General features: G+C 33.3%; 1 protein-coding gene across 2 annotated transcripts in view; it reads left to right on the plus strand.

Annotated features, from left to right (window-relative positions):
- The first annotated feature begins 407 nt into the window (after positions 1-407).
- LOC123310112 (lachesin-like) overlaps positions 408-15,219 on the plus strand; it is a 137,371-nt gene continuing 122,559 nt past the window's right edge. Inside the window, exons 1-2 of one of the 2 annotated variants that reach the window (XM_044893500.1) lie at positions 12,612-12,710; positions 12,751-12,781. In XM_044893500.1, coding sequence (XP_044749435.1) covers positions 12,766-12,781 — 16 coding nt within the window. In that variant the 5' untranslated portion in view covers positions 12,612-12,710; positions 12,751-12,765. Of the gene's footprint in view, positions 551-12,611; positions 12,711-12,750; positions 12,782-15,219 lie in introns of those variants that run through there. The other variant, XM_044893501.1, reaches the window with a different exon arrangement.

The raw sequence follows: 15,219 nt of genomic DNA on the forward strand, positions 1-15,219 counted from the left end.
CGAAAAACCTTTTCTGAATTTTGTTTTTTATTCAAGGTATCTCGACAACTCATCCAGGAGAATTTACTGGGTTGTATATAAAGAGTTGCAAAAAAAAATTAAAGGAATGATTTCTTGTCTAGAAATATATTGATAAAATTTTTTTTTTGAGTAGTTCCTGCTCCCTAAAGATGTCATAAGTTTTTAATTTTCTTCTTATGAACCAGAAAACTGACAGAAATAAAATTGAGCAGTCGTTCTATGGAAGCGAAAAAAAAATTTGGTGATATTTCTCTTGCAATTATATCTGTTATATTTGCGTTTACATAATATCTCCAATAATCTGAAATGTTTTGAAATATCATTGAGGTTCATGATAAATTGCAATCAGGGACGATAAATAATTAGAAAATTGCTCTCTGGAATTGTGTTTATGGTTCCAGAGAGTTACATACAAATGATCCATTCAACCAAAGTCATCAAATTTTCCAGGTTTAATTTGTTTGAATTTGGTTTCAGTGAAAATATATGAACTGTGAAAATTTCGTGAAAAGTTTCATTTTTTATTGAAGTAGGTACATAGGTATATTGAATTTTGTTAATTGCATACCTTCATTAGAGAGCCATAATTTCAAAACAAACTGATCTTAATTTTTGTGTTGAAGATGCAGCGCAAATAATACAGAAATCCAAGAACAATATGCTACTATTTCACTTCGAATCAATTGTATCAGAAAAAAACAGTGTTTTTCTGTTTTTCCGTTTCTATTCGTTCTTTTTAAGTGACAACGAATAGTCACCGAGAAAATTCGGCAATTTTTTGTCAATCGAACATTTTTGGAACGATTGATATTGTTTTTTTTTAATATTGTTACAGTTTTTTCCCTTATTTTACATGCAATTTTTTTACAATTTCTAGTGCTTCTCATTTTTTGGTTTGTCCATATCAGCAACTGAAACCAGTAAAATAATACCAGTTGAAAAACAAATATCCAAAATAAATTGTCGATATAAGTCAGTCGAAAAAAATATCATGAGCTGTTGCTTTTGAATATTACCAGAGAGAGAAATTTTATCTGCTTAAATTTCATCTCGAGTGGTATTCCACATGACTATTTCACGAGAAAATAAGTCGTACAGTTATATTTGACAAACATGCATTTACGAAGCTATCTTGTCAAAATTTTATCGCTGAAAAATTAACTTGCTAAAATGAAATTCAGTGGAATATTATACTGGGTGGTCCAGATCGTAACCAAGAAATTTTAACCACGTATTCTACATCAAAAATAAGCCCTAGTTTGTCATATAAACATATGTCGAGAAATGTTTCCTCTCCGAGATACGGGGTGTTAAAATTATAGAAAAAAAAAGTTTTTTATTAATAACTCTCACACTGCTTGAAATATTTTTATGAAATTTGAGAAATAGGTTTTGAGCGTCAAGGAGCACTTTTTGCATAATATCATTTTTTTTTATTCTACCAGTGGCGTCCGTACTGCAGCGAGACTGAATATTTTCAGATAAAAAAATGATACGCCACTGATTTTTTCGACAGTAAAAATTACTATTCAAATCCTTATTTAATTTGGAGCAAATTCGGTCTCTTGACTTTTTGCTGTACGAGGCACCGTTTCCGGTTAAAAAAATAAAACACATTTTCAGGCATGAAGAAAACGCCAAAATTTGATATGGTAGGTACATAATAATATTAAGACTATTTTTGCTATATCAAATTTTGGCGATTTCTTTATGCATAAGAATGTGTTTTTAACCGGAAACGGTGCCTCGTACAGAAAAAGTCAAGAGACCGAATTTGCTCCAAATTAAATAAGGATTTGAATAGACATTTTTATTGTCGGAAAAACCAGTGGCGTATCATATTTTTTATCTGAAAATATTCAGTCTCGCTGCAGTACGGACGCCACTGGTAGAATAAAAAAGAAATCATATTACGCAAAAAGTGCTCCTTGACGCTGAAAACTTATTTCTCAAATTTCATAAAAATATTTCAAGCAGTGTGAGAGTTATTAATAAAAAACATTTTTTTTTCCTATAATTTTAACACCCCGTATCTCGGAGAGGAAACATTTCTCGACAAATGTTTATATGACAAACTAGGGCTCATTTTTGATGTAGAATACGTGGTTAAAATTTCTTGGTTACGATCTGGACCACCCTGCATATTATCTTGGCAAATAGGGATCGTAGAGTTATATTGGAATACATTTTTTCCAAAATTAAGCTTGGCAGTTCTGTTCATGCTCTTCTCTTCACTATCCTACAGAGTTAACTCCGTCCCTGATATCTCTTCCAAGTTTCGCTTTCTTCCGTTATTTCGAGAGCTGAGTAAACAAAATCAACAAGGCGATCCAAAACCAATGAATGGTCCGATATCTTTTAACATCGCGCATTATAGTGGCGAAGTACTTATAACTCAACACTGTTATTATCCTATCCATTATCCCCCGAAGTAGAGTGCGGTGAAGAGGGGCATTCGGGACTATAAGAGAGTTCTCGGAGTTTAATAAGAAACCCGGTTCCACCTCTCCGAAGTAACAATATCCAAGAAACTGACAGAACGGAAATTTCGTGAAATATCTGATGAGCAGTGTGTTCGCCATGTTCAAGGGAAAATTATCTGACGTTAGACCCACGACGATTGTTGGTTCAAGAAATATACCTGGTTGTTTATCACCACTCTGGGTTTATGTTAACTTTTCAAAGCGAATAACCGGGAACGGGATATTGTTTTCATTAGGGTTTCACCATCGACATAAACTCATCGTGGTTCAATTTGTCCACATCACTACCAAACCAACGGAAGCTTTGTTTACTTTTGGTACAAGGTCCGAGAAATTCCTTGTTTTCTTTCATTATTTTAGGATTATTATTATGAATTAGTGTTGTGTCCGCTTTACTTGTGTACTTTGTCCCATATTACTTATTGCACAAAATACAAATCATAAACTACAGGTCCGGTTCGATATAAATAGAATACCCACCATTAACAAGCAATTATAATGGTGTTGTGTGTCATTAATTTCATGGCGCATCTGTGGGCAGAGATGACTAGTCAATTTAACTGTCCTCCCTAAAAAAACTTAAAATTTTTTCATAATTTCATAAAATCCTATTCTGAAGATTTGTGTAGTTGAAAGAAGTCTCATAACTCTTCAATTATTTATTCTAGTTGTTTATCCAGGTTGACATGTTTCAGGGGCGGATGGGCTACCTCGAACCGGCCCGGGAATTTTCTTCCAGACCGGCCCACTTCAAGAACGAAAAAAGTACTTTTAAGGTGGGGGTTCAGTGGAGTAGCTAGCATGAGTTGCCATGAAAAAAAAATTTTGATGAGCAGCCCCTAAAGATGGCACCTTAAAAGAAATTTTCAAATGTTTTTTTACAATTCAGAAAACTGACAAAAAATTGTGCAGACATTTTGTGGGAGCGAGAAGGCGATAAAAGAATTGGACCATGTTCCTATATAATTGCAAGGGATATTAAAAACACCTCAAAAATCGTTTCGCGAGAATTTTTTCTTCTTATTCATATAATACTTTCGAGAAATTAATTTTTGATTTCCTGGTTTGAGTGAAAGTTTTCACCTAGTTGGCGGATAGCATGCAGACATTATAGGGAAACACCAAAAAATTTTTTATTGCCTATATAGAACAACTACTCAATTTGATTTTTGTCCGCTTTCTGGTTTCTAAGAAAAAAATTAAACATTTCTTTTCATATGCTTTCTTCAGGAAGCTCTATATAAACATGAGCTGCTCAAAAATGAAATATTATATGAAAGACCAACTGATTTTCGACTATAAATCGACCCTTAAATTGACTACTCCTTTCCAAAACAACTTTGAGTAAATAGAATCAACGGAAAATGTATCTATGTTGTCTATAGGTGTGGTTGAAAAAATGAAAATTTTCAAATTTTCTCACATTTGACATCAAGTATTTTTTGAACCATACACAACATGCATAGTTTCCAAATTTCGATTTCAAATTTCCTTAGGGTAATTTTGAATGAAATTGGTGGAATCTTAAATGAAAAAAAAAGGTTAGAAATAGTCTCTATGTACCATTAATTTCTAAGCCAGTCGACACTGAAGAATTTTTACTAATTTGAAAAATGGTTTTTTAGTTTTTTACCATAATACCTTTCCATGATTATGTTAGATAGTTTTTTCGATATCATACTTTTATATACCTTGAAATATCATCATATTAATTATTCACTTCAAGATTTTGCTAAACGAATAAGGTGCAATCCAGTGACCCACTTACGTAAGATACCTACTGTACCTACATGAATTTTGAAGAAACACTCATACATATTATTCAAAACTTAAATAAAATCTATAAACTATTGACACTCCAACTAATTAAATGGCCACTAAGCTAAACACGCCTAATGTTGCTAGTTTCGTGATGTGGAAAACACAAAAATTTATAATAATGATAATTTTGACTGTAGAAACAAGAAAATTGAGTTGTAGGAGTTTTTTGTTGAGAAATAAGAATACTTATATAACTCGTTTCAGTGTAGATTATATAAGTAGCTAGATCTCAAAGAAGAGACCTATCCTGTCAGAAAATATATATTTTCTCAATAACCTTAACCTTTTTTAGGAGATTTTCGTTTTACATAATTGAATTGCAATCTATGCATCTTCAAATACTAAGTTGGCCGACATAGATTTTGTTTTTCCTATAGCGAGCAAGCTTCTGTTGAATAATATAATATTAAGTAATAAAGTTTGGGTGTGATATTAAAAACAGAGGTTTAATATCACATAACTAAACTTTACTTTCACACCCCGTGTCCCATGGACTGGCAACTTGAAACATTCGTATAAGGCAAGTTCAGCATAATAATCATACAATCACGAGTAGAGTTTTTTGCAAATACTGTATTTCATTACATTTCAAGCCACCCTGTTTATGCCAGTGGTTCAGGAAGAATTTATTTTTATCAATATTATTGTCAAAACTTATTGGAACATATATTTATTGGTAGTTTTCCAACTTTCATTTTGAATTGGTTTTCAATATTTGTAAAAATAAAAATATCGACGTCAAATATGTTCCGACTGACCAGCCCTCTGGCCCAACAATCGACCGGCCCACCGGGAATCTTCCCGGTTTCCCGGTGGTCCCATCCGCCCCTGACATGTTTCGGCAATTTTCGAAACCAATAGAATCTAAAATAATGTACAATAAATACCTATAAGTTCAAGGTTAAAAAACGTGGGCTTCAACTTACAAACATGTTCCAAAAGTCATATGATGGGTTACCATCAAGTCACAAAGCAGGCGGGAATAGTTCTTAAAATTTACTTCAACAAAAAACCTCCATAAACGAGGACCAACGACATATTAAAATGACGTCTGAAAACCTCCGGGAAGAGAAAGCAAGAACGCGGGGAAATCATATATCTATTATTTAACATATTATATATTATACTCCATTCACTTTTATTTTAGCACTCGGTTGGCCATGGAAATTTGACACATTTCACTCTGTATAGTACGAAAATGTGAGGATATGACGCTCGTCAAAACATTTTTGGGCCGGTTTCACGTAAAACTATTTGTTATTACGTATTTTATCACAATGTCGAATCTCTTCGAAAAATATGTGACGAACATAATTCAAGTTTACAGTCCCTGGCCATATTATTAGACGCATTGATTCGATGCAAAATCTCAATATTGAATTATTAAATTGAATGTATATGTTACATATACTTCATCTGTGAATTGTTTTCACATATAATATATCATATTCAATAAAAAATATTGATTCATTGATGATTAAACATGAAATTCTAATATTTTGCTGAGCCACCCTGTGTAGCTATGAGAGCTTCTTACTATCAATGCAGAATTGTTCGGTTTGCTGCATTCGTGGATGATGATTGCATATGTGGATTATCGAAATAACGTCCGAACCTGCAGAATGCAAGACGTCCACTGGAAGACATAGTACTGATTCATACTTAAGTACTAATACTACAACATCAAAAATAAATGCCAAATAGAACAATTTAATGAGAGTCGTAGATGAAACTAACATTCTGTGGAAATGAAATTCAAATATTCTGCTTTTTCCTCGAGCAATACCAGTAAATATAAAAAAAATCCTCAGTGCGTCTAATAAACTGGCCAGGGACTGTATATAAACTGATTGAAGGCATACCAAATCCAGTTATTTGCATGGAAAATACAAGAGCTGGAGGAAAATTAATGTTCTTTATCTTCTTTTGCTTAAGTTTGAATATGTTATATCAGTTGTAGATTTCAAAAATATCAACCCGAAAATGAAATGCATGATGCAGTGGTTGGGAATGGGTACCATCTCTCGAAAGAATTAACAGATAATTACAAGAATGTTAAATTCTTCAACAAAAATCATCTTGCATCAATGTAAGCAGAAGGAATTAAAGGAAGTTTGAAGTCAAGATGAACCTCTAAATAAAAATTTCACAGGAATAAACAATTAACAGGACAACTGGCACGTACTTTTGGCTGTTCATCTTGATACATTGATATCATAATAATAATTGTATATTTATTGATCCCTTGAGACATTTACAATGTATAGGACAAATCAAATGAAAAATAGAAAAATCAGTTTTCGGGAACTTATTCTACGATGACATTCATCGAAAATCCTGTAATAAACTTTTCGCATTAATTCACTCAAACATAAAATTCTCAGATGCCACCACTTTTTTGGGTCTCCCAATAAAAGGAAATTCTTTGTCATCCTCTTCATTCACAATCTTTCTGATCGTGGAAATTTTCAATTGCAAAAGCACACACGGCATTTTTGTAATAAAAAATGTTGTGGCAACGGCCAGCAACGGCGTTATGACATTAACGACATTTCATGACTGCCAACCTTACTCCGTTCTAGTTACAAAAACTTGAGAAAATCATTTCATGGCCAACCGACTGCTAAAATAAATGTGAATGGAGTATATATGAGGGAAATTGACATCCTTTGTCATAGAAAGGACTTATTGGGCGAGTTTCAAAAATTACAAGATGCTTGCATTTTCTTCTTCTATAATCCTTGGCCTTCGGATGTTTTTCTTTGGTTATACACTATTTCTTTATTTCTCTTACGTTTCTTCCCTTAAATGTAAAAATCCTGATTTTATTCTTTGGTTACGCACTATTTGAGACCTAAAGTTGCAAATTCTGACCAGTTCAACTGAAAAAGAATGGTTATTTGGATTTCTTAGTTGAACTGGTCAGAATTTGCAACTTCAGATCTCAAATGGTGCATAATCAAACAATAACATCAGGATTTTTACATTTAAGGGAAGATATAGAACTACAATTACCAAATACATAATTGTATTTCAATCAGGTACTTATATTTCAATTGCAAGGGACTTTTACAGAAACATAGATGCTCGTTTAGATTAAGAACGGATGTGGCAAAAAATGATGGACACTGAAAATTTCGTCAGTGATCCAACCTTAATATCAAGAAATCTGGATTTGATACAGTAGAGAACGTGACAACTCAAACTCATAGGACGTTATCTATCAAGAAGAGGAATAACTTAGTTTAATTATGGAGCGTAGGAGTCTTGTCAGAAGCAACCGCATATCACAACATATTCCCCCACAATTTTGAACGTTTACGAAGAAGATTTCGTCTGTTTTGTTTACAGTGAAGTCTTCTGGAAATGCCAACTAAAATCATTGCTCGTTATCAGTAATTTTTATGCCTGACACAGAGTTTCAAATTTTAATGCTACACATATGATAGGTACGTTATTACCTGGTACTTTGAGATGAGTCCGGAAAATGACTGATTTTTGATGAGGATAGTTCGATATAGAAAAAAAAACAGTAGATTTTATTTGGAAAAAAATTATGGAAAATTTCAGCAAATAGTCAACTTTTCACTTTGGACTCTATAGAGTGTAAAGATTCAACACACTCAACCTTTCACGTTGTTCATATCTCAAAGGTAGCTCCAATTTTTATGCTACTCAATGAATACTCCAATCCATCAAGACATAAACTTTTATGCATCCCTTGAAGATGGTTTGTGAAGTGAAGAGAGAGTTTATTGGGTACTGCTGCTAGGAAAACTCAGATTTCATACGTAAGATTCCGCATCCATTACCTCCAAACGCTCCCGAATGGGCTATATCACAGTTTCTAACTACCGATACGTTCCAATATCCTATTAAATTGTTACTTCGAATATTGAACTTTTTCCCTAGGGGATATGTCCATTTCACAGTCTTCGTAAATGCGATGCAGTTTTCAGATGGAGATTTTCGATCCATCAGATAACCGAATCTAATACGAGGATATATTGAAAAATTCTTAGCCTACTATAGCCTACTATTGAACCAAACAAAATTTCAATGTCAAAATATTTTGTTACTCCAACGTATTCTCCTCCTAATTGGATACATTTATTACAGCGAACCTGCAACGCCTCTAGACCTTCGAAAAAAAAATGTTTCTTCTTGCTCTGCAAACCAGACCTCCACAGCTTTTATAACCTCCTCGTTGGAAGAAAATTAACAACCTTTTAAACTTTTTTTCAGTTGAGGAAAGATATGATAGTCGGATGGAGCCAAATCTGGTGAATAAGGGGCTAGTAAAAAGTAAAATCTAAATCACGAATTTTTAGCATGACCACATGAGATTTGAGTGCAGTGGCGTTGTCCTGCTAAACGAAACACCTTTGGATAGCTTTCCTCGTCTTTTCTCTTTAATTTTTTCCCGTAGAGAGGTCAGTTATGTCAAATAGTAATCTCCGGTTATTGTTCTACCCTCATCCAAGAAATCAGTCATGATTACTCCATGGCAATCCCAAAAAACTGAAGCAAGAACTTTTCTAGCAGATTTTTGGACACGAAACTTCTTAAGTCTTGGATAACCAGAATGTCACCATTCCATCGATTGTTGCTTTGTTTATGGATCGTAGAAATGTACCCAAGTCTCATCCATAGTAACAATTCGGTTTAAGTAGTCTACATTGTTCTCAAATCGAGCACAGATCGAACGCGATGCTTCTACGCTTTTGGTCAACATTCAAACATTTGGGGATCCATTTTGCAGCAATTTTTCTCATTTTTCTCCAAATTGACGTGTACTATATGATGAACGCGTTCGTATGAAATATTCAATACTTCAGATAACCGTTTTAGCCCAATTCGACGGTCTGATAAAATCATGTCATGAACTGCATCGATATTTTCGGGGTCTGACACAGTAACTGGCCTTCCCGATCAGTCATCATCTTCAATGGAAAAAATACCTCTTTTGAAGCTTGCAGTCCAATTTTTCACGATCGCATACGAAGGACATTGATCATCAAATTTTTTAAGCATATCTTCGTAAATCTGCTTACCTCTTAACCCTTTTAAATACAGGTACTTGGTGATGGCTCGATACTTCAATTTTTCGATTTTCGCAATTTCGTTGGACATCTTCTTTCTTTTAATGTATTGCATAACTCTGGTTTACATTTTTGACCTCAAACTTCACACTGATACTTCTAATGAGTTATTGTTCGTTGCTATGGTAACGCAATATTTTGCATAGAACTGGTATAGGCTAACTAGATATCAATACATCCTCGTAAGTAACCGAAAAATTCCATCTGATATACGATTTCAGAACATAAATATGGAAAATAAATCGAAAATCACCTAATTTGGGACTTATACTTACTATAGGAGAGCCATAAAAGCCTGATATAAACAGTTTCATTCCCGGCTTGTTTATGAAATATCGGTGTGTTTGTCATCTCATATAATATTATATATACATATATAATCATTTGAGATTGAATAATATTCTTCTTGAATAAAATTGAATAATATCCTCTTCTGATTCATGAGGTACGTAAGTGTGGCAATTTCATTGAAATTCATCCAGTAAGTTCTGTGTGAAAGACTAACAAACTTCCACACATCTATACAAACTTTCGCGTTTATTATATTTCATATATTATATTAGATTTCAGACTTATGCCCAACCCTGCATAATGATGAGTTTATGCAGAGTTACTAAGAACTAATACCTATGAAGGGGTCCAACAAATTGACAGATGGCGTGCATGTGTTCGCCATGAGATTTGTCCTTTTCTTAGGTATTGGTTCTTAGTATAACTCACCATAAGATCTGTTGAGATGATTCCTCCCACCCTGAACTCTTATCTTGCCGTTTTTCCTTCAATAGTATGCGCCTTCCTTCCGTCAAAGAACTCAAATATTTGTGATGCGACAGCCAATATAGCCGGACTTGCGTGACAATAGTAGCACCATTCATTACGTGTGAAATTGCTGCTGGGTATGAATTCTCATCGGAGCAGTTATTTCCACGAGCCGGCTAGCTGCATTCAGCTATTGTGTCGAAGCAGTTTTTATTGGAGTTCGATGGTCTGTTTGCCGACTCCGTAAATAAAAAATAGATTCTGACGGAGTGGCATCCTCGTACGAGCAGGTTTATCACGAAGTTGATATCCGAATGGCGAAACGCGAAATCAAGCCTGAACTGAAAAATGTGACGATGCGAGTGAAATCCTTCTTCATTTGAATCGTTATACAACATACCAATAACGCTTGAAATCCAGCAGTCGCGAGATTTCACTATGTTAAGTCCTAGCCCAGATATACAAAGTGAATCAATAGGTTCCTTTTTATAGAGTGCTAGTAAATGGTCCTTCGCCACCCACTTCCTTTTTTTGAAATTTAACACCTAGTATACAGTGTGATTCATAACTATTGGGACATAGGCTAAGGGCAAATTGTTTGGACCAAAATATGGCGATAGGACCAAATATACCTCAATAAAATATTGCTGTGGAAAAAGATAGAGGGCGTTAAAGTTGAATTTTTTATAAGGGGACAGAATAATATAATATTTCCTTCGAAGTTCGAAAGTCCTTTATTAAAAGAATTAGAAAAGGCATAGAAGTCGGAGGAGGTCACGTAGAACATTTAATTTAAGTTCATTCTTTTTATGTTACATTGTTTTTTATTATTCTTTATCGTCGAAATAAATAAATAAAATAAATAAATCGTTACTTCAAATCCCCTTCCGATGCTCTGAATTGTTCAATTGTGTTTTTCTTAAAAACGGATGAAAAAATATACAGTGAAATTATTAGCAAAAAACGAACAAAAAAATTCAACTTTAACGCCCTCTATCTTTTTCTACAGCAATATATTATTGAGGTATATTTGGTCCTATCGCCATATTTTGGTCCAAACAATCTGCCCTTAGCCTATGTCCCAATAGTTATGAATCACCCTGTATACTGGGTGTACCAAGTTCGAGGGCCTATTAGACGTTTCTGGAGAACTGGACCTATTTGAAATCTGAAAATTGGGATTATGATATTGTTCGACATTATCTACTGAGCTAAAATATTCTTGAAGTGTGAGCACTTTCAGTTATACAGGAAATGGAAATAATTTTTTTTTTCTATTTTTTCGTTTCTGATATAATAGAGTTTTCAATTTCGAATATATTTCTGTTCAAATCATATCAGAAAAGAAAAAGTAAAAAAAAATTTTTTTGCTCAGTAGATAATGTCGAACAATATCATAATCCAAATTTTCAATTTCAAATAGGTCCAGTTTTCCAGAAACGTCTAATAGGCCCTCGAACTTGGTACACCTTTGAATTTCCATTCAAAACTCGGAGCAGTAGGAGCATATTTAAATAAAAAAACTTTAATATCTTTTATTTATTGAATTCTACAGCTACAGATTCGCACTGTATATTCTGCTATTGACAATTTCAGCATAAAGCTCACCAAACTCTTGTCCTCCTACTAAGAAGGATAGATCACTAAAGTGAAAGATAGAATACTAAATACTTATCAACATAATTATTAATTTATTTATTTATATATTCATCTATTTATTTATTTATTTCTTTATTTAGTCGAACGGTACAATCCATTTTACAATGTAAAAATATACAAATTCACCGAAAAATAATTTCATGAAGAATCTTAAAAAAAATCAACCAATAATAGAATAATGATAAATCATCTATTATTCTCCCTTAGAAAAATAGTTCTTTAAGTCAAATATGTAGACATTTGCCAAAAATCTAATCCTGGGTTTCATAAAGCTTGATCGGCGAATCAACGCTTGATTGAACGATAAATGTCAATTCGTTTTCGATAATTCAGTCATGATCATTCAGAATATCATCAAATTATTATATTTATACGTATTGCAGTATTCTCAATTGCTAAGTTTTCAATATAATTCTGGAATGAAAAATTTTCAGTGATTTCGTTTTACAAATCGAGTGACTGTCAAATTGTTGATCGGACAATCAAAGTTTCATGAAACCCGCTGTAAGTCACGTCTATTGACTTCTCTTCAAGCTCTATCTATGGGATTATGATAACTGTGGTTTGTGGGACAAATCTTAATGATGGAATTCACCTGTGTGGAAACCCTTATATTCGGGAGATCGAGTGTTATCAACAGATTATTTTATGTCCTGTGATGAATCAGTCTTCGAGATAAATACTGTTAATTATCACTCAGAACTGGACAATGATCGAGAAAAACTCACTATTTATGTACGTCTCATTCAATCCCACATGAACAATTTCCGATGGAAAACGAAATTATCAACAATGAACACCGCCAATTTGAAGAGCCAATAACGCTAACGTAGGCTTAAACATTTTGTAGTGCGGGAGTGCTTATAAAGGAATAGGTTCAATCGTATGACGAAATCTAAATAACGAATTTAGTTGAAGATATGACAATGATCAAAGGTAGGAATCAACTTTGCAACAACTCTTTCTTTAGATGCTTCAACTCGATATTAACTTCTATTCATTTTTCCATGAAGAAAAGTCTACAAAAAAGTCATTCAGATCAGAGGTGGCTGATTGAGTGCATTTTTAACGTATTCCCTAACAATACGTTTCCTCCGAACAGGAATATAAAAAGTTTGAGGAACCTCTTATATCAAGCTGGCAACTTAATAATCACTCAAACGAATAGGGGAAAGAATCCTCCCTCGTTGCCATTATCTATTACGCTACAGTTTTCCTAAACTGGTTCGAGGCCTTCAACAGGAATAATGTAACTCAAGTGGGCTTCTCGAAAGTCGAAAATGTCTAATTACCAGCATCCTTGACTATTCTTCCCCGTATTTATTATGAGTGTACCACTTGAACGCCACTTCTGATCGAAATAACCATTCATCCAAAGGAGAATATTCTTCGATAATTGCTGGAACAAAGAAGTTATCGATAATATAATGAGGGATTGGGGGAGATGGAAATTATGAGAATAACCTCACGAAGTGTTTGTGTTCCGAAGGTTTTGCATCGATATGAGAAGAGTTCTTGGAAACATTCTCAATTATCATGGTTGTTCTCAAAGTATTAGCTTTTATTGTTTTTTAATGTTATTCTCACAATAGACGCCTATGATATGGAAATCTGTAACAATATTTTTTCGACCTTTGCTGTAGAAGATGTATTACCTACACCTAATGCGTTTTTAAAAATGAATAAAAAATTATTATTGTGTTTTATTGGAAGTGCTGAAATGGCATTTGATGGACAAAAAGGATATCTATGAATATTTTTTCAATCTATTAGATTTTATCGATTGAATTTACAGAAAGTCCATTCATGCACAATGTCGTATTTTACTTTTTTAGGTAACTATTATTTATTTTCAAAATAAGAATCAAAAAAGATTTATGAATCATTTCTTTCAACGCATATTTTCAATTTTGAAAATTCTGTTTGTTTGATGAGTTCTATTGGAAAATGGAATAGAAAGACCTCCAAAAATTTAAAATTGAATTGGAAGGTGGATGTAGATGGAATGAAATAAGTAAGTATTATTAATAATTTTGGATTTTTAGAGGGGTGTAGTTTAATTTTAAATTAAGCAAATAATGACCGAGACTATCACTATCACAGTGCAATGACCAGTGGAATATTTGAAAACTAGGTTATTTATTAACTTATTCCAGCTTTAACTGAGATTTCTGGCATTAAATACTACCCTTTCGACCTAGAAGACAAGATGATGAGCTTTTGAAAGAGCATGGGCATGATGTTCTTAGATTACCCCATATAATTGTCAGTATAATCCTACTGAAATAGCCTGGGGGTTTTTCAAAAACTTCTATAACAAGAACATAAATTCTCTTCCTGTTCGAACAATAGGGCGGTTTCAAACATATGGACAAAATGTAAAAATGAATCAATTCGTATAAACGTTAATTATGTTCATCACAGATTTTCGAATGAATTTTTTTCAAATAAATTCACATTGTGAGAAATACGTTATTACTGAGACTTCTACGTATACTCCATTCACATTTATTTTGGCAGTCGGTTAGCCATGAAATAATTTTCTCAAGTTTTTGTAACTAGAACGGAGTAGGGTTGGCACTCATGAAATTTCGTTAATGTCATAACGCCGTTGCCACAACTAATATCAATTTTTATGACGAAAACGCCGAAAGTGATTGAAAAAAGAGACAGGGTTTCAGGGAGTGCTGTTTAGAATTCAGGTCTGCTCATTCGAAAAGTTATACCCTGATATTCTAAAATCCACAATACGTCAGATGGTAGCGAAAATATTCAATGTAAGAGAATTTATATAATGTTTTATCTGAATCTAAACGACTTATATTTCAGCTGAATATTTCCACAATCAGAAAAATTGTGGATGAAGAGGATGACAAAGAATTTCCCTCTATTGGGAGACCCAAAAAAGTAGTGGCATTTGAGAATTTTATGTTTGAGTGAATAATTGCGAATAGTTTACTACAGGATTTTCGATTAATGCCATCGTAGAATAAGTTCCCGAATAGTGATTTTTTTATTTTTCATTTGACTTGTCCTATACATTGTAATTGTCTTAAGGTACCAATAAATACCTAAATATCATTATTATATCGATATATTAAGATGAACAGCCACAAATACGCGCCAGTTGTCCTGTTAATTGCTTATTCATGTGAAATTTTTGTTCAAAGATGAAGTTCATCTTGACTTCACTTACATTGATGCAAGAAGATTTTGTTGAAAAATTTAACATTCTTGTTATTATCTGTTAATTCCTTCGGGAGATACCCATTCCCAACCACTTCATCATATGCATTCCATCTTCGGGTTAATATTTTTGAAATCTACAACTGATGTAACGGATTCAAATTTTAGGCAAAGAATATAACGAACAT

The sequence above is a fragment of the Coccinella septempunctata genome, chromosome 3 (genome assembly GCF_907165205.1).
Source record: "Coccinella septempunctata chromosome 3, icCocSept1.1, whole genome shotgun sequence".
NCBI lineage: Eukaryota > Metazoa > Arthropoda > Insecta > Coleoptera > Coccinellidae > Coccinella > Coccinella septempunctata.